This window comes from Camelina sativa, chromosome 16, assembly GCF_030686135.1.
Source record: "Camelina sativa cultivar CO46 ecotype springtype chromosome 16, ASM3068613v1".
Taxonomy (NCBI): domain Eukaryota; kingdom Viridiplantae; phylum Streptophyta; class Magnoliopsida; order Brassicales; family Brassicaceae; genus Camelina; species Camelina sativa.
Window position 1 is genome coordinate 4,927,584 of NC_141895.1, and position 20,081 is coordinate 4,947,664.

A 20,081-nucleotide genomic window follows, 5' to 3' on the forward strand; every position below is an offset into this window, starting at 1 on the left:
TTATCGGTAATTAGGGAAAATATGAAATTATGAATAGTTGATATGTAGATGTAAAAAAGGTTCTTTTATTAGTTATTACCAATATACTACATCACATAACTATGATGTTAGTGGGGGTTAATTGGTTTGAGATCTGAATAGAGTTTTCAAGATTTTAAATGTTATGTAAAATCTGTTGTTATTAGATCAAGATTTTGTTAAACTCTGTTAAAGTTTAGTGTTATTAGATTGTGATTTGTAAAAAATCATTTAAAATCTTAACAAATCTGGGTTATTGGATTTAGACTTTTATAAAGTCATTAAAAGTTTTGTGTTATTCAATTAAAACAAAATACTCTAGGATTGTTAATGAGTTCAATTATTATGTTATTGGTTCATGATTTTAGATACTTTCTTTACAAAATAAAATCATGGAAAGTATCATAAAAATACAGGGATTGTTTGGAGAACTTTACAAGATTTTAGAAAACTAATTAACAAAACTCTCTAGCAATCTTTAACAATTTTTCACTTATTCACTTTTAATGATTTTGTTGAACTCTTCAAAAAATTTCATAAATCTCAAACCAATACCACCCCTTAATCAAAAAAAAATCAATAGTATTAATACACATAACAATTTAGTTTATTCCAAGCTTTCTATTTCATTTGCATCTTGAAAGATAATTACATTTTATTTTTATTTTTGTGAACAAGATAACTACATTATATAAGCTTTGATCATATCAAAGGAACCAAAAAACATAGTGAGAACCAAAACGGCTTCTTGTTTGGGCTTAGTAAGGGCCAAGTGGGCTTAATCAAGCCTTATTTTATAATAACGAACTCATAATAATAACAATAATAAAAAGAGGTTTTTGCGAGAAAAGAAAGAAACGATAATTTCAATTAGGGAAGAAGATACACAAACCGGAGGAAGGTCATCGGAGATCGGAAACAATGGCCGGACGAGACCGTTATCTTCCATCGTCGGCGGTTTCAACATCATCGTCTTCAAGACTAATAGAATCTCAGTTAATCGAATCCGATCGAAACCGAGCTCGATCCGTAATCCTCGAGGATCGAATCTCAATCCAACACCGTGAAATCCAAACTCTTCTCAACGATAACCAACGGCTAGCCGTAGCACATCTGGGACTCAAAGACCAGCTCAATTTAGCCAAGCGTGAGCTCGAACGGTTACTCGAAACCGCAGCTAAAGTTAAAGCGGAAGGAGAAGCTAAGGTGCGTGAGGTTTACCAGAACGCGTTGAGGATGGAGGCGGAGACTCGTGTGATCGATGGGCTTGGATCGGAGCTTAGTCAGGTTAGATCGGATGTACAGAGGTTAGGTACTGATAGACAGGAGTTAGCTACTGAGCTTGCTATGCTTGATGGTGAGATGGTTAAGGCTAAACCGAATTCGGATCGAGCTGTTGAGGTTAAGGCTGAGATTGAGGTTTTACGAGGAGAGATTAGTAAAGGAAGGTGTGAAATTTTTTTTGAATTCTTGTTTTTGTTTATAAGAATAGTTTTGAGAGTTTTGAAGTAGTGATGAAATGTTTTTTGGGATTTTTGGAAACAGGGCTGCTCTTGAGCTTGAGAAGAAGACACGAGCTAGTAACCTTCACCATGAGCGTGGGATGGAAAAGACTATCGATCACTTGAATCGTGAGATTGTGAAACTTCAGGAAGAATTGGTTGATTTGGAGACTAAAGCTAGAGCAGCTGCTGAGGAAGCTCCAAACCCAAGTAATTAATTACTGATCAATTTAATGACGTTGAAGCTTTTAGCTTTACATGTTTTACTTGCAAAACCAGCTTATAGCTTTGAGAATTTGTAAATGTGAAGGTCCTGGATTGGCTGCAAGTTATGGGAACACGGATGATAGTTATGGAGGCCAAGGCCAGCAATATCCTGAAGCTAACGGTTCTCACAAGGTACGCAGAGATCTTACTAGATGTATATAGTATGTTTATGTGATCATCTGTTAAGATTTCTCTTATCTTAGCATTATAATTTAGCTCTCTCAATCCCACAAGATAGTTGTTAGGGGAAGGTTATGTGCCCCATAGTAAGTGTGGAACTTGGTGTCTAAATTATGGAGTGGGGAATTGAGAAGCACAATTTTGGCATCTTTGTTCTATGACTAGTTGTTAGATTATAGGGAAAAAGTTTATATCTGTTGGTTTAGTGAGGATTGTTGTAAACTGAAAAAATAGACTGAAATTAATACTTATTATGATTTATAATTGAATTTATCTTAACATTCTTCTGTTCTGGTATTTTCTAATATATACAAATTCAGGTATATGGAGCATTGGACAGTCTCCCTAAACACCCACCGACTCCATTGCAGCATCATCCGAGTCCGAGTAATGTGCTGTGATAGTACCGGTGCTTTCAACCAAATACTTTATAGGGAATGATTGAAGTAGTTCAGATAAGTTTTTAGATCTTCTGTATTTTTTTTCTAAACGCTGGGATTTTATCTAAATTATTAAAAATAAGTCACTAATAAGTAAAAAACTTAATACTATAATGAATGTCCCTTGAGATGTGAAGATTAATTTCTAAAAATATTAAAGAAGATAATGAAAAAAAAAAAAAAAAAACAAGAATTTCGAAAATAAAATAAAATAAAATTTCCCAAAACCAAAAGAAAAAGGAAAAATTAAAAAGTCTATAAAGAAAAAAAAAGAAAAGTGGCGTTCTCTCAAATTCTCCCAAAGCAAAAAGCTCTCTCCGTTCTTCTTCGACCATTCTTCTCTCGAAGTTCTAGAGATTAAGATGGGTTCAAGAGATTTAATCAGCAATCTGCTAGACGAGGTACTTGGCAAAATCTTGTCGTTGCTTTGGACAAATCGTGCTGCTTGCACATCGGTTCTGTCGAGAAGGTGGAGGAACCTGCTTGCACTTGTAGACAACCTCGATTTGAAAGACGCAAGTGGTGAGATTCAATACTTCTGCGATTTCGTGGACAGAGCACTTGCACTCTTAAGCAATTCCACCACCGTCAAGAGATTCTCTCTCAACTATCACTTTAAGTATGAAGATGCTCGGGTAAACACTTGGATTCGCACTGTCCTGCAGCGCGGCTTTTTGGAACTTCACTTGGAGGCCTCACCTAATCATTATATAGACATTGAGTTCTTCACGAGCAACCAACTTGTTAAGCTCACTATATCCGGTGGGTTTAATCCTTGGGGTCGTCTTCCTCCAGGGGGTGTGTTTTTCCCAGCGCTTAAATCACTTTCCCTCGTTTCCGTCGAGTTTTTAGATGAGGACATGTATCAGCATTTCATCTGTGGCTGCCCTTTGCTTGAAGAACTGTTCCTGCATTACGATAGCCCCAAAATATCCTAGGCTTTCGTTTCGAGTCCTTCCATAAAACGACTCAACATCGATCACCATTTACATGGTCTGTACCGTGAGGATGCTTACGAGGGTTGTTCGTTTCAGACACCAAATCTTGTCTACCTTGACTATTCGAGTTATGTCGCGGGAAGTTATGTTGTGGCTGATATTCGTTCCCTTGAAGAAGCTAGACTCGATCTTCGATCCTGGGAGCAACTTACATACGTGGATGACAGTGATGAGGATGGTGATACAGAGGAGGATATTTTTGGTGATGTTAACCATCTTCTGATACTCTTGAGGTCAGTTTGTTTTCTTCCTAGCTTCTATTTATGTTTGTTTGTTTTGTTTTGTTTTGGTTGTCACAATATCTCATTATAATCCAGGTGTTTCACCTGTGCTGTGATACAATGCTGGTGTTTCGCAACCTCCTCACTCTATCTTTTGAGAGTGACAAAGATATAGGCTGGCAAGTGGTGCCACTCCTCCTCAACCACTCTCCAAACCTTGAAACTTTAGTCATCAAGGTATCAATCATCTTCACACACCAAAATTATTTATGTTTCTTTGCTGCACATGATGAATTGGCTTGTGCTTGCTTTTTCATATTGTATTGTATGCTACATGAATATTCGTTTTTTGCTTTCAGGGTCTTGTCCACCAAGTTACAGATATGTGCGGAGATGCTTGCGCTTGCATCCCTAGGAGGAGGACGAAGAAAAAGATGAAGATGGACGAGGGAGTATGCTGCTGTTTATCGACATGTCAAGTGAAGGTGCTAAATATTTCAGGGTACTTGCAGAGAGTTGAAACAGATGAGGCATTTCTTGGCAAATTTGAAATGTCTTGAAACTGTCAAGGTTGGTGTTAAGGTGGGTCGCCGAGAAGACAACGATGTCGATAATAGGTACCTGAGGATCACTGATGCTCTTAGTAAGCTTCCCAGAGTTTCATCAAACTGTCACATCCATTTCTTCTGACCTTCTCGTTTCCTCCTTTTATTTAAATTTGGACTTGCTAAAACGATGATTGTTCATTAAGTGAAGATTTACTTTTACCTCTGCAATGGCTCTATCCATTTTTAATTCCTCTCAAGGTGTTTACAACTGAGCTGCTATAGTAGTATGTATATACAATTAATAGTATCGAGGGAGGGAATACCAAGAACTTCAACGGATTTTGATTGCATGAGGTCTTATCTTGGTTGATATATGTGTTGTTTCTGCAGTGATGTGCAATTAATGGTCACTGTTCTCGGGCAAGGATCAAACCTGCCTGAAAGAACAAACCTACTGAGCTTGTTATGCTTGATAATGAGATGGTTAAGGTTAACCGAATTCGGATCGAGCCGTTGAGTTTAAGCCCGAGATTGAGATTCTACGAGGAGACCAAACCCAAGTAAATTTTCTTTGTCTTCTATCATCTTCAAAGTAGAGCATGGAGTTTCTGCTAATCAAACAACCACTTTGAAGCTTTTGATTTATATGTTTTTACCTGCATAACCAGCTTATAGCCCTGGATTGGCTGCAAGTTGTGGAAACACCTTGAGATAAATAGTAGCTTTACGATACTATCTGTTAAGATTTCTCGTTCTTTTACCATTATTACGGAGAAAGAGAAGAGATTGGACTAAGTATTTGTAATGATTGTCTTACATACTACACTGATCGATGTCTCAGAGATATGTCAGCTCTCTCATCCACCAAGCTAGTTCTTACGGAAACGTTATCTCCATAGGTTGATTGTTGAAGTTTTTAGAACTTTCGATTATTCTGGGTGAATTTCAGAAATTTATTATGATTTGTTAGTAAAAAATCTCCTAAATTAAATTAATTTAAACCAGGTTTTTTTCTTACTTTACAATTTATTTCTGAAGTTTAGAAATTAAAATACCTAAACGGAAATAAAAATCTTGTACCCTTTACCATTAGATTTGCAGTTTTTCGTGATTCATATTTTGGAAAAAAAAACTTGCCATATGTTACGATTGACCAAGTTACTTGTGCTCTATAAGATAGCTAGGAGGATATGAAAATAATTAATTGTGTTATGTTTTGCTTGGTTTGTTTGTTAGGTTCAAAACGCAGCTCGTAGTGAAACGACGTCATATAATACAATTGGAGTGAGTGACCCTGGTTGTTGGAATCTCAGCTAAAGTTGACATTTCATTGTTGACCAAAAAAAAAATGTTGACATTTCCTTTGATAAAGAGACCTACAGTTGACTTCACCACACATGTTCATGAAATCATGCATGTAAATTAATAAATCGATCATACAGTGATGAACTAATATATAACTTGCATAAATAATGCAAAAGATGCCTTAATTAACATCTATAGAAATTTTAAGCGTTCGAAATCATGACAAGTTGGGTTATTATGTATAATCTTGTCAAAGAGATTTGGTGTTAAACGCTTTTTTCTTTGAAAAGCTTAGTTAAAATATTTTAGTGAAAAAAATAATATATATTTTAGTGTTTGGAACATGCATATAGTTGAGAATATCACAAAGACCTTTTTTTTTTTGCATAGTAATTAAGTAAGCACCAATCAGATCATATTTGATTAAGCAAGATAATGTGTTTGTTATAATATCCACTGAGTAGTGTGTACTAAACATGTGTGATGTATTGAAAAATAGAGTTATTTTCACTTAGCAAATCTTTTTTTTTTAGGCAATGTTTGTTCGAATTCGAATTAATGACAATCTTTACGTTATCAATATATATGCACTTATGTTTTGGCTATGTTTTTTTTAACCCAATCTGGACAAATTGTATTGTATGTTGGATGCATCATCATTGAATTCAAACGGAAGGGGAAGGAAAAATAAATCTATCAAAATGGATGCTATAATTTTCTTTTAACGAAAAGTGTAGACTTCAATATCGTATTAATACTTTCTCAAAAAAAGAAAATAATTTGTATTAATTCAAAAAAGTACAGATAGTGTAGAAAAACATAGTTTACCCCATTATAATGAATTGGAAATTATAGTTCAGATAGTGTATTGCAAATTGAAAATTATAGTCCATAATTGAAAATTATTTACCCCACTATATTTACCCCATATAGTCCAGATAGTGTATTGAAAAATATAGTTTATCCCATTATATTATAATGAATTGATTTTTTTTTTGTTTTTTTTTTTTATTATTCATGTAACGAAAGAAATTTGTGAAAAAAACATAGAATTTAATCGAAGATTTCAGTAATTTTTTTTTTTGGTAATGCAATGGTAATATATAATTAGTATAAATATATATATATATATAATAATCTAAACCTAATTTGTGAAAAACTCCAAATCGAAATCAAGATTCGATTTTTCTTGGTTTGCGAACTTTGACGAGAAAAACTCCTCCGTCGCCGTTGAAGACCACTCCGTCTGAAGATCCTCTTGAAGATCCGGCGAAAAACGTTCATCGTCCCGCACATCACGCTGCTCAATACGCGTCGAGGATTGACGAATCTTGTTCACTGTATTCCTGCAACAATTTTGTATCAGGGGAGATTGGTACTGTTGCTTGCATCATGAACAACTGGCTCATGAAACGCAAACACATGGCATATATAATAGTGGATGGGTATTTTGGCATCAACTATGAAAAAGAACCGGGAGAAAGATCTACGTACTGTGATCGCTCTGCTAAAGAAAGTCAACCATGGGATTGCGATGACGATGTAATAGATGACGATGTAGTGGCGATGAATTTAGATTTTGTGGTTGAACCAGAGATGATGTACAGCTCCCGCACACATGAGAAAATGACTCATAACTTGGTGTCAAGAATCCACAATTCACCATGTAGTTGGTACCTTAATATTTTCATATAGATTGCATAAATTGGTGTCAAGAATTTATGAAGTAGTACACAATTATATACAGCAGTAAGTTTTTCTAGTTAAAGAAATATAACTTCTATTTAGATATCAACAATATCAAATGAGGAAACTAAATCTTATATAGGAACTGGTTTGTCCAAAATATATATATATATATATATAGAAAGTGATTTTGCTTAATTTTTTAAAAAAAACTTAATAGCATTGATTGTTTTTTCATTTATAATTTATTATTTTGTAGAAAATGTTACAAAATTACATTCTAGTATTTATTTATTGTTTATTGTTTTGGTTTGAATTAATAGCATTAAACTGCTTACATTTGTCATTTTATTAAATTAATATCATTAAATATTTTTCATGTGACTAATCACACAAATAACTATCTAATTTGTGCACTTCAAATTAAAAATCCCCACTAAACTTGTTTAATCATAATTAAAAGAGGACACTCAAATCAACAATCCTCAATAATTTTATTTGATCTTAATTTTTGAATTTAATGAACGAAAGCAAAGAAAAAATAACAAAATGTGTCTATTAAATTAGAAAAATTGGTATTTTTAGTCCCACAAAAATTATATTCAATTCTTTTAAAATGTTGAAAAAGAAATTGTCAGAGTTAAAGAAACGTTTTGAGAATCTTTTATGTTCGTTCCTTCAAAAACTGTAGCTTATGCCTCTAATTCTAGTTCATTTAGTTTCTATTCAAAATGCAGAAACTATGTTGAACCGGTCAAACAAACAAAAATATTGTTTCATATCGTAACACCACTACGTTTGAAAGTTAGTAGTTAGTAGACTTGGCATGATCTAAAAAGGTTAAACAGAAACTATGACACATTCAGATTTAATTATGATAATATAGAAACAAAATGTTGAAATGTATTGAGTAATAAAAAACCAAACTTAAAAAAAAAATATACACATCATTGTAAAAGCATACGTTTTAGCCGGATTAAGACTTAAACCCATGACCCTCACATAACAACCCCATCTATTACCGCTAGTGTTTTTCTAGACAAACATGGAAGGTATCCTAAAACACGAAATTCACAAGTTTTAGTGAACATTCATCACAATATATAACAAAAGACATCTTTGTCAAATGCTACACGAACATGCAAAAAATTCAAACAATTTACCATTCACTATGAAAGAAACCAAATAGAAAGATGTTCAATAAATTTTACTCGAACATATCAAATAAATTGGAATATCAACTTTAAAAACACTTTAAGATAACTTTTACCAGTTCCTTAGAAATGTAATTATGAAGTTTAAGAAAAAAGTAAAAAAAAAAAAAAGAAGTAAACGGGAATGTAAAAATGACATCTCTCACGTCACAATTTTTTGCTTTGAAATAATTGGATGATTTGTCACGAAATCAATTTTAAGAATATATAATAGGACATATCCAATAGAGACAAAATGACGAGAATTGAAAACTTTATGCGAAGAATGAAAGCTGCTCTTTAACCAAATACAATTATCAAATGGATACAAAATAGACATCAACGTATATGGATTTAAATACACACAAAAACTTCATACACGCTAGACAAAAACGTCTCGCCTTCGTCAGTCATCGTCGCTTATCTCTCACCACTTTTACAAAATTTTGAATCTAAAACAATCTTCATTAATTCTGAATTATATCATCCTCATATTAGAAATTGAGTTTTTTTTTTCTTTAGACAAAAAGTAGTATATAGTATACTATGATTATGAACCATTAGCTTTAAAAGAAATCACTAGAATGAGTCCATTTACTGGACTAAATAGAATTCTCAAGAACAAAAGTCATTTTACTATCAATTAAAATATATATAACCGAGCTATATATATAGCTCCTACACTAAAAAAAGAAATTTATAATCATATATTGAGATATAAGCAATTTAGGTATAATTAATCATAATAATTAACCTAGGGGAAGTACGGCTCCGGAGGTGGCCGAAGAATCACGGTTAATTCCGTCACCGGTGATATTACTCGTTAAATCAACATCCAATCTAACGGAGGTAACGGTAGGTTTACGTTTCCGTTTCTTTTTCTCGTAAGGGATCCCACGAGCCTTAGCTTGACTATCTTTGACTTCCCTCAAGTAGATCCTAACGGCGCGTGCAGCAAACGGGTTCGAATCTGGCCGTCCGCCGTTTTCCTCGTAGGCAGCTCTAAGCCGTCCGATCAAAGCGTCGAGTGACCCCCAAGCTTGTTTGTGCGGACAAGGGCAAGAAGACGGTGGATCCGGGTGTCCGAAGAAAGGACATGTAGACACGTGGACTTTGGTTTTCCCGAACTGGTCTAGGTACTTGAGGAACTCGAGCACGTGTGCGCCGCTGCAACGAGCTAGCGTCAAGGGTGGTTTGTGGTTTCTTAGGTACTGTAGAAACGTGTTCCAGTCCCGGCGTTTTTGTGACTCGTAACGGCTTGGTTGCGGTGGTGCTGCTGACGTGGATGGGGATGAGGGAGATGGGTCAGGTTGTGGTGACCCGGGAACGGCTGGTTCCATGATGGAGTGAGTCTCTTTGAGTGGAGGGATTTTGTGAGTGTTTGTAAGAGCTTTTGAAGAGAAAGAGAAAGAATATGTTTGAGTTTGGAAAATTTTGGATGGTGTGTGAAAGAGAAGAGAACAAAAGAGTGGAAATTTAGAAAATGTAGAAATCACGTGGCCAAGGTCCCTACCAAAAGTCCACCTGACAAGTTTTGCTGAATGGTAGATTTATAAATTGGTCTCGACTGGTTAAGTGCGGTTTACATTAGTAACGCACCTCTGAACTAAAAAGCTAGAGAGACAAACCAGACAGGCCATCTATGTAGTAGATTCCATTTAATAATGACGACTCATCATCATTTCATTTTTTTAAAAATTATATCTGATAATTGTTGTGTTATGTGTTTTTTGTGGTTTGTTCGGTTCATAACGCAGCTCGTAATGAACGACGGCATATATATACGATATAGAATGACCCGGTTATTGGAATCTCACCTAAAGTTGACAATTAAGAATTGATAAGACTCCACCACCTTTATATGGAAAATGAAAGAAGCTACTAGACTTCTAAATTAAATCCCCCTGTATATACATTAAGCACACGCATAATATCATATTTGAATATGTGATGATGACACCAATACAAATAATTAGGATGTAATCTATATTAACATTTTTGAAGTAGATTTTGGTTTATGTTCTTTAAATTTTACTTATTTTTTTTTAAACATTAACTCCTAAAACAATTCCATAAATAATATTGCAGAGAAATTTAAATACTAAACTTTCTTAAATTGACCAACATTTGTTACATTTATTGCCATAAAATCTTAACAACATTTATACATTCCGATTTTTCCAAAAACAACTCTACCTATTAAAGTTTTAACACATTAAATCTCCAAAACTATTTTTATGGATGATAAAATCTCTCAAATTTAAATGATATAAAACAGATTTTCCATAACAAAAGTTTACAATATCCATAATTATATTAATATTCATAAATTTCCTAAACTGAAAATCCAATTATAAAATGTCACATTAAATTTGTTGAAAACCCCCATATAATTTGATTTATTTTTTATTTTTTGAGGAATTACCAAAAAATTAAAATTCTATTAATTATCATAAACTATATATATTGACATGGAAAAATTATAAACTATAAAAATATGCTAATATGGTAAAACAATTAACATAATTAAACTTGATGAAAAAAATTTATTTTGATTTTTTTTTACGCAAAAACTTATTTTGATTTTGGTGAGACGGGTTGACATCAATCTCATATAGGGAGTTAAGTGGAATTGTTTTTTTTTAAAACACTTTTAGATGTGTACTATGAGAGAAATATATTACTAGACTATAAATATACTACACGGGTTAAAATCTTGAAAACACTACAAAATTTCTAGACTTTGAATACTTCTATCAAATACGTGTAAAATTTTATATTTTTAAAATTAATAAAACAATAATAAAATAACAAATAAGTACAATATAAATTTTAAAATTTTAAAATTAAAAATATTGTCCGGCGGTGGACTGCGAGTTAAATCCTAGTAGCTTAAACATTTTCAAACCAACTATTTATAAAATTTATTGTATACTTCCGAGATATATATTTTTTTCTACCATATTATCATAAAACCTTTATTTTCCCACACACGCATGCCATATGATATAGTAGCACCGCCATAGTATTCACACCATTGATTAGTAATCTATATAGAATGGTGGATTTGATGAAAAAGATACCCATCACAATGTTATATGGTACTGTCTAACTATCATAATTAAGACGCAAAGATAAGTCAATATCGTAGTACCAACAATGTTACCAAAAATATATAAAAGATGACTAATTAATTTGAATTATTGGTTTGGAAATCCTTTACCTCAAAACCAAAATTATTGGTTGGTGTTTCTTTGTTATTCCTTTGATAGGTGCTAATGAGTAATGAGTATGACCCACCCCGCACAAATCCAAATTTTTTACTAATAAAAGATATATCTATAGACTAACAAAATAGATGCCTTATTTAAACATTTATAGATTGGTGTTGATGCGTTTGAAAACATTGACTAGTTTTGCGTTTGCATAATCTTGGCCAAATTTGTTGTTCAAACTTTTTATGAGCTTTTAACGAAATGTAGACGGTATAGTATTATTCAGATATTTCTTTATATATTACCATTAGCTTAAGCAGCAATATGATCAGAACGTATATTTCATAAAACAATGTAATTTGTTTGTTTTTCGTCTTTGTTATCCACAGAAAACACGTTAAATTCATAAGTGTTCCTAAATGAATGATCTATCGGAAAATAATGTTTATGGTATGCAATGTTAGTCAACGTCTATATATCAGACTTTCAACTTTGATATTGATCGTTGGGCGAGTATGTATGTGTGCCACAAGCTCGTGCAAAGAGATGGCTAGCTACTTATACAGAAAACACGGTCACACATATCAAGTATACTATTGTATCTTTAACTACACGAAGTATATGTATTACATGACCACATGCATGAACTATATGATGTTATATGGTCAACACCATAAACATACAATCCGGTACACCGGTCGACTGAATCCGGCGTAGACCAACATTGATTCCAGTGAAGATCGACGTTGACTCCGGCGTTGACCAAAAAAAATATATCAATTTTTTTTTCTATTAAAAATCAAAAATAATAAATATTATATATAAACATTTTTGGTTTTTTATGATTAAAAAACATATTCAATTCAATATCTAAATATTTTTATATATCTTTAATGTATTCATTCTTATAATTAGTTAGTTTTTATTTTTAAAACTAAATTAATGATTAAATACAAATCTTTTATAAATATTTTCAAGATCTATATATATATATACTAGATAAGAACCCGCCCGATGTGCGGGATTAAAGTTTTGTAAATAAATTTAAATTTCATAAAAAATATATTAAAATTTGTTGTATATTATTTATAATTTTTTTTCTATAATACACTGATTTATATCCATATACAAATCTTTTATGTATGTTACCATTAAAATTGTATTTTTTACACCTAGGTATACTATATGTTACAAATATATTATTTAACACTACCTAGAAAATATCTATATGAACAAATTAAGCCAACTATTATATGTCTCTTTACTTTCATTTTTTCATAGTTTATTTAATCAATAAAATTATTGGCTAAAAAAAATTTTGAATAAAAAATAAATTACATCACACCTCCCTTATGGAAAGAACCCTGCGTCAAACCTCCTCTACCATTGAAACAACCTTCGCTCTGCCTTCCTCCCTTGGGGAGATAACCTTGCGTCCAACCTCCTCCACCGTAGAGAGAACCTCGGCTCTGCCCTACTCCTGTGTGGAGAGAACATGTGCACGTCTTTTAGCTATCTCAAAGTGGCTTACTCCAACAACCAATGAAACTAAAGACCTTTTTCCAAAGCCACAAAATCTTTTGATAGTAATTAATGTTAAATTTTCCAATGTATTTCATGAAAGTTTCTTTGACACACCATAATGTAGCATATGTCTCCAAGCTCCTATTGATCTATCAACAATGATTTATGTTTTTCCAATATATCTATGTTTGTTGTAGGCTTGTGTTTGATTAGCCTATTTTATCCAATCATTAAGTTGATGATCTTCTCCTCTGTATCACCTTTTGAGATTGAACGAATGGTAACAATTATGTTTACACAAAAAGGTCTATAACCAACCAATCAAGGTTGAAATTTAGAAGAAAATTAATTTGACATAATTAATAAAATAATAGAAAATTATAAGCACGGTAATATATGAATCTCAAATAATTCAAAGATGAAAATATAAATTAAATAAAACAATCTAAAACTACTACAATAAATTTTAAAATATAGTATTAGAAAAAGATGCATATATTAATCTTCAATTTTTTTTGGGCCAACATATTAATCTTACCTATTTCAAACTGAAAAAGTAGAAAGTATGAGTATATTTTGGTTTTTAAAAATAAGGAAAATTTGTCTTCCCATTAAAAAAGTTTGACCAATAGAACAAAGTTGAAAGCAATATTTTTGAATAAATTATTTTCTTAGATGAATAATATGAGACGATCTATGTTTATATAGAAGTGAAAATTTACATTTTTTAGAATTAATAATTTTCTGTATATTTTCCTTAATCCCTTTTCTATTTATTCCAATGAGCTCATTGTTTTTTTTTTTAAAAAAAATCTGTCTTCTCAGTTTCTTGTAAGACGTACTACCGTTTGATGATAAGAACGCTTGTTGTTTAGTTGATTTAGTGTTATATAATCTCTGTTATTATCTTGCATTTGTGTATTTATCTTTTTTTATGCTACATGTCCTGCAAATTAATAGAAATAATAATAACAGTGTGAGAAATTTGTTAATCCTAAAACCTTAGTTATTATGCATAAGAAACTTTGTTAACACTTCAAAGTCAAAGATTGCGTAGTATGCATTATGAAATTGAGAAATGAAACAAAATTCAAAGAAATGACGACAAAAACACGTGGTAATATCTAGGAATCTTTTTATATAGTTGCTTCGATTAGACAACAAACAAATTGCCTTCGAGACTTGTTCAAGAACGATGATGTGTCAAACTAAAGGTTAATAAAAGACAAAGAAGAAAATTTTACCAAGAAAAACAAAGCTAGTCCAAATTATTTTGTTTGGTGAAAAATATATCATCATCTATTTGCTTATATAGAGGGGTGTATTTACAATCATTTTCCTTTTAGGATTAACAAATTTTTTTTTTTAATATAATAAGATCACAAATATCATAGGCATCGTTTTACCAAGCTTAAAAACTGTGATTTTTGATCGTTAAAATTGACATATGTCACGATCTCATGAGTTACTAACTTGGATATTCAATCGTTAAAAATGACATGTGTCACGATCTCGTGAGTCTTTAACTTTGATTTCTGATCGTTAAAACTAACACATTTCACGATCTGGTGAGTTACTAACTTTAAGAACCAAACTTTATATAATACTAGCATTTGGCCCGCGCTACGCGCGAGAGTTAGATTAAGGTGTATTTAGGGTTTTTTGTGTATATTATTTTTTGATTATGTAAATTAATCTTTGCGTCTGTTTTTGTAGTTCATTTGTTTGCTTATGTTGTTTTGTTGGATATTTCTTTTTTTTAAATAGGTTTTGCGGTAAGTATAATTTAGTGCGCTGTTTATTTTTCAAAAATTAGAATCATCATGTGTGTTTTTTAATGTTTCTTTGAAAAGTTCATAATGAGATGTTAACATTGTGTAGTAAAAGTTTTTGTTTGGTTGTAGTTGTTAGTTGTCCTTAAATTCTGATTATTTGAAATTTTGTGGTTGGATTGTTATTTGGTTTTTTATATGTGGCTGTGCGTTAGAGTTTCAATTATTTTCATATGTATTTAGTGAACTGTGGAAGTATTTTTTTTGTCAATGTTTTAGTGTTTGGAGTGAAAAAGGTTGTGGATTTTATTAAGAAAAGTAAATAAATTCAATAACTTACATTTCTGTTTTTTTTCCTATTATTTTGTGTTTGAGCCGTTGGGCTCAATTTCTCTGTACGGCTTAAAATGTGTTGGTCTATTGGGTATTATTGGTATGTTATTGAGTTGGGAATGGATTAGTTCTATTTGAAAATACGATGTACTCGTGAACGGATAGCAGAGGAGCAATGTTTGCGATCTAGAGGACAATATGAGTATTGAACCTATCACTTTGATGCTCGTAATCCTTCTTTCAGTCATTTCTTTCATCCATAATTTTTTTTATTTTGTTTGCGAATTTGGGTGATTTCCTGCTCGCTTCGCATCTGTAGGGGATATTTGGTTACCCCCTTGTTGATTTTGTTAAAAGTAAGTATTAATTGGTGTGCAAATTTGTTTATCTGAAAATGTGTTGTCTTCCTTTGATTTCCTAATTAAGTTGTGAGTTGTTTCTGTGTTCGTAGTTGTAATGTTTTTTTCCGTTTTTCCCCTTAGTGTGTGGATTTGATGTGAGTTGTGTTTTGGGAAAATTAATTTTCGTGTTTATGTTGCTGTTATTTTATACAGTCCGGGTTGTTTTTTTTTTTGGCTCAGTTTTCATTTTCATAAAATTTAGTGCTACGGTTATCTAATTGTGGCACTCGTATATCTGAATCTCTTTCCAGCATTGATCACCCTTTGCTTTGTTTTGTTTTCAGCTTAGCTTTTCGAGCCAAAATTTTCCTTCCGCTGCGTCACCCCTGCACAACTTCACAATTCTGTGAAGGTAAATAACGTTGTTGTAACTACCTTCTGCTGCCTTTTTCAAGTGTTCCAACCCTGTCTCTGTGTTGCTCTTTTGAAAATATTCCTGGATCCCTTTGATTAGGCGTGGACATTTCCACTTGCAATGCATTTTTCCATGAGGTCTTGGTATTTCGTTAGTGCTGCTAGTAGATTCATAGCTAGAGACCTTAGGTTGATATTCTTGTAAACTCGCTGATCTTGGCTGCCTTGGCTAGATGTGGTGATGCTTGCATAACATGTCTCACGGTTGTGAGTGAAAGCCGAACAACTCGAGAGATTATATCTCCAAGAACATCGTTTGGTAGTTTTTCAAGGGATTAGGGTGTGTTTCACAATATTTTTTGCAAGTTGTGTGTGATTTTTATGTTCAGACTTTTTCTTACTATTATTTATAGGTTGTACGTGTGTTGCAGTTACCTTTGTGTGTGTTGTATTGTTTGCGTCCCATTTCTTTCTTTTTATTGTCCCTTTGTTATTGATGCCGTAATGAGTTTTGCCGTTTCCTTTTTAATCATTAATTTAGATCATAATTGTGAGTGTAATTTGGCTGAGTGGGGTTTGGTATTAGATTTGTAATCCTTTAATATTTTCACCGTATTAAAATTGTGAACAATTAAAAGTTTGTTTTTAAAAGTATAATTGTAACACATGTGGCGTACAGGTGAAATCCACTTTGTGTGGATTTTATGCTTTCTAGAATACTATTTGTTATGTATATCTATCATAACATAGGTGTGTTACTTATTAACTTTTCGAATTGTTATTAACATTATTAGACATCATTTTAAGTATTACTCTAGCTTTTGTGTCTGTTTGTTGTCCGTTTATTATCCGTTTTTCTTTGGAAGTCTGTCCTCTCTATTTTTTTGAAATTTATTATTTTTCAACTCTTTCCCCTCTTATTCATCCCGTTAGTTTATGTGTTTGGAGTCTAATTTTTCGTGGTTTTTTAATTAAAGTTATGAGTTTCTTATTTGTAGGAGTTATGAGTCTTACAATTCCAACTTGAACTTGGAGTTTTGAACCTTTTTAGAACTTGAGAGCCATTTTGAACTTGAGAAGGACTTAAATATAGTAATTATCACAAAAAGTTGACAAAAATGACTGACAAAAAGAAAAGACGATATAGTGAACAATGTGTCTTAGACAGATTAGGACAATTTGATTGATTCTAGAGACTCACTCATTGCACCAATACAATAAGCGTTTGTCAACTGTGCAAAAGAGAAATACCAAAAAACTTAACTAAATCTTTCAACGCCTTTTCCTCTGCTTCTGCTTTTGATGCATGTTCTCGTTCTCATCTAAACTATTCTCCATTTGCTGATTTTCGTTCTCATCTAAACTGTTCTCCATTTCCGGATTCTTCTTCTCATCTTGCCGCCTCCTCTTTATTGAAAGCATATTCTTCTTCTTTTCTAAACTATTCAGCATTTGCAGATTCCCTTTCTCATCTGAACTATTCTGCATTTGCTGATTCTTGTTCTCATCTAAACTGTTCTGCAGTTGTGACTCTTCTTCTCATCTAAACTGTTCTGCAGTTGTGGACTCTTCTTCTCATCTAAACTGTTCTCCATTTCCAGATTCTTCTTCTCATCTAAACTGTTATGCGTCTGTGGATTCTTGCTCTCATCTAAACATTGCCGCTTCCTCTTTTCTGAATTCTTCTTCTTTTCTAAAGTTCTCTGCATCTTCTGATCCTTCTTCTCATCTAAAAGTTGCTGCAGTTTCAGATTCTTTATGACACGACTCAACGGAGAAGATTTCAGAGTTCTTATCATGTGGGAGGCTGCATTGTTTTCAGCAATCTTCTTACGTTGTCTTTTGAAACCTTTGATGCATAAGGTACCTTCTTCAGTTGAAGTCTCAACCTTAACTGTACAAATATATACCTTTTCAAAGCTCTTAAAACTGAAAAGATTTGAACAAAGTAGCATAATGGTTGTATCAGTTAATATGGCGTATTGAGTCACTCACAGTAAAAACAGTTAAACGTGTAAGATATTAGTAAATGCACTCTGCTTCCTGAGATTACAAGATCCTAGAAACAAGACATCTCTAAAGTGAGTAGGACTAATATATACCTGAAACCCCGGGTTTGACAAGTTTCTGTCTTTGCAAATCCCAATCAACTTCTCTTTTGCATCTTCATATCCAATGTAATCATTTATAACCATTTCAATGGGCGTAATCTCCGACAACGTCTGTAAAGCCGCTCTTCATCTTTGCCATATTTCCACACTTATTAGGCTTCCCACAAGCTATAAATTTATCATCAAGGTATACCTCACCAGTAATGGACCGGCTGCCAATTTTGCGATACTTGAACTCAACTCGCTTGCCTTGTTTATATCCCATGCCAAAAAGCGTAATAATTATATCAAGTTGCTGCCGCAAATCATCAAGTGTTAATACTGGCTCCAAAAGACTTCCCATTATCTGCAAATTTCATTTTTTTTTTTGTAAGTTGAGAATCATAATATAATAACACAAAATTCAAAAACACAAAAAAAGCGAGTGAGAACATAACAAACCTCCTAGAGTCTTTTAAGCTCAAGATTCACATCTATATAAACAGCTCCAGCTATAGAATCTATAAGGTCAGTGATTAATTTTGGGGATTTCACAAATCTGTATGAATCTGGATCATCTTCTTTGCCTAACAACTCTATGAAATTTATAACCTAAGAGATGACACCAAAAATAGTGAGTATATATCATAAGAAGATATGTTCTCGATCAAAGCGAACATCCACAAGAGATAAAAATGATTTACCTCTCTTTCTAAATCGGGAACACTGTATATAAGGAATTTGTAGATGCCATATGGTTGACATTGATCGACCCTTCCATGACACAACTCTAGAGAAGATCTTGAAATCAGATACAAATGAAAACATCGAATAACTGAAAAGTCTAATTGAGATGGATACAACCTTCTCATCAATGAGATGGCCCATGAGTTGGCTTTCTTTTTTGACGTTGCGGGCAGGCAAAGTGACGAAGCATTCTTCCGACGATCTGTTGGTGAAGACGGCCAGCTTTGAGATTTGCAATCCATGATAGTCAGGAGAAATTTCAGAGACAAAGCAAATTATAAGAAGCAGGGAATTGAAGGAGATGACATTATAAACAAATGGGGATTTCGAAAGAGATTGAATTTAGGGTTCATACCAACACCCCCGATTAAGCAAGAAGCAGCAACGACTGGTTCCTGCGCTACGAACATCCTCAATTTCTCCATTATCGGCATTTTTTTTTCTTCTTTCGATTTCAGTCTCTTCCTCTTTTTGGATTACGACCGAAGCTCGTCGTCGTCTTAAACTAACGCCAATTTAAGAAATAGTAGTGGGTCTTATTCGAAGAGAGAGCATTGAATTGCTTCAATTACCGTTATAGAGGAAGACGTTACACTGGAGATGGAAGACAGGGAAGACAGTGAAAGGGTGTGGAGGGACGCTTCAGGTCGCTCAAGGGGGGGGGGGGGGGGCGACAGAGTTGAGTTATGTCGAGAGGGTTTTAATTTCGTCGGCTAAACAAAAAAGATATAGGTTGGGCTTTTAAAGTGATATGGGCCAAAAAGAGCTTAGCCGCCAATGTCCAACAGAAGGAATGGCTAACGTGGCAGCATTTGGAGGGAGTAAAGCTAAATTTATATATATAGAAGATAGAAGATAGAAGATATATAAATCTTTGATAATCAGATTATTTAAATACTTAAATACTATAAAATCAATAAAATCAAATTCAACTACTTTTATTAAAAAAATAATATACAAAAGATTGAGTATATGATTCTTTACTCTAAATTTTGCATGGTAAATGTTGTATAAAAGTTTAGCTACCTTTACTATAAAATTTACATACTCAAAATAACTTGTAAACAACAACAAAATAAATTCAAAATATTTACTTCTAATATATATAAAAGATAAACATACAAAAAAAATTGATTGTAGTAAAACAATATATTTGATTTGAGGCCTTGAATAAGAGTATAGAATAAGAGTATTTTTGCAAATACCTTTATATTACATCTTGAAAATAATTATCAATAATTTTTATTTAACTATTAGTTTAGCTTTAAAAAATAAAAATTAACTAAT

At 32.7% G+C, this 20,081-nt stretch overlaps 1 protein-coding gene, 2 long non-coding RNA genes and 2 pseudogenes across 6 annotated transcripts; 2 read left to right on the plus strand and 3 right to left on the minus strand.

The window, feature by feature from the left end:
* The first annotated feature begins 641 nt into the window (after nt 1–641).
* On the plus strand, nt 642–2,518 carry LOC104749879 (protein FLC EXPRESSOR). Its single transcript, XM_010471589.3, has 4 exons — nt 642–1,466; nt 1,564–1,730; nt 1,831–1,919; nt 2,288–2,518. The coding sequence occupies exons 1-4, from the start codon at nt 940–942 to the stop codon at nt 2,366–2,368; spliced, it is 864 nt and encodes a 287-aa protein (XP_010469891.1). The 5' UTR covers nt 642–939; the 3' UTR covers nt 2,369–2,518.
* A 143-nt stretch (nt 2,519–2,661) lies between these two features.
* LOC104749878 (F-box/LRR-repeat protein At2g29930-like) lies at nt 2,662–4,402 on the plus strand (annotated as a pseudogene). The gene is made up of 3 exons (XR_015585310.1): nt 2,662–3,678; nt 3,723–3,863; nt 3,986–4,402. The product of XR_015585310.1 is annotated as an F-box/LRR-repeat protein At2g29930-like (transcript).
* Nucleotides 4,403–6,531: 2,129 nt separating this feature from the next.
* LOC147925131 (uncharacterized) lies at nt 6,532–7,192 on the minus strand. Its single transcript, XR_015585313.1, has 2 exons — nt 6,974–7,192; nt 6,532–6,825 (listed from the first exon to the last, which is right to left on the minus strand). It is a non-coding gene; the product is annotated as an uncharacterized LOC147925131 (long non-coding RNA).
* A 1,726-nt stretch (nt 7,193–8,918) lies between these two features.
* Nucleotides 8,919–10,105, minus strand: LOC104749880 (protein LIGHT-DEPENDENT SHORT HYPOCOTYLS 6 pseudogene; annotated as a pseudogene). Its single transcript, XR_015585309.1, has one exon. The product of XR_015585309.1 is annotated as a protein LIGHT-DEPENDENT SHORT HYPOCOTYLS 6 pseudogene (transcript).
* A 6,916-nt stretch (nt 10,106–17,021) lies between these two features.
* Nucleotides 17,022–18,890, minus strand: LOC104749881 (uncharacterized). 2 transcript variants are annotated; one of them, XR_015585312.1, is made up of 4 exons: nt 18,752–18,890; nt 18,510–18,659; nt 18,060–18,414; nt 17,022–17,851 (listed from the first exon to the last, which is right to left on the minus strand). It is a non-coding gene; the product is annotated as an uncharacterized LOC104749881 (long non-coding RNA). The 2 variants fall into 2 exon arrangements; XR_015585311.1 differs by having other exon boundaries at nt 17,022–17,886.
* Between the last annotated feature and the right edge of the window lie 1,191 nt (nt 18,891–20,081).

Coding starts and splice junctions, on each gene's coding strand:
- LOC104749879 (XM_010471589.3), top strand. CDS start 940: ATGGCCGGACGAGACCGTTATCTTCCATCGTCGGCGGTTTCAACATCA. Junction 1,731..1,830: donor TGAGGAAGCTCCAAACCCAA/GTAATTAATTAC, acceptor GTAAATGTGAAG/GTCCTGGATTGGCTGCAAGT. Junction 1,920..2,287: donor AAGCTAACGGTTCTCACAAG/GTACGCAGAGAT, acceptor ATACAAATTCAG/GTATATGGAGCATTGGACAG.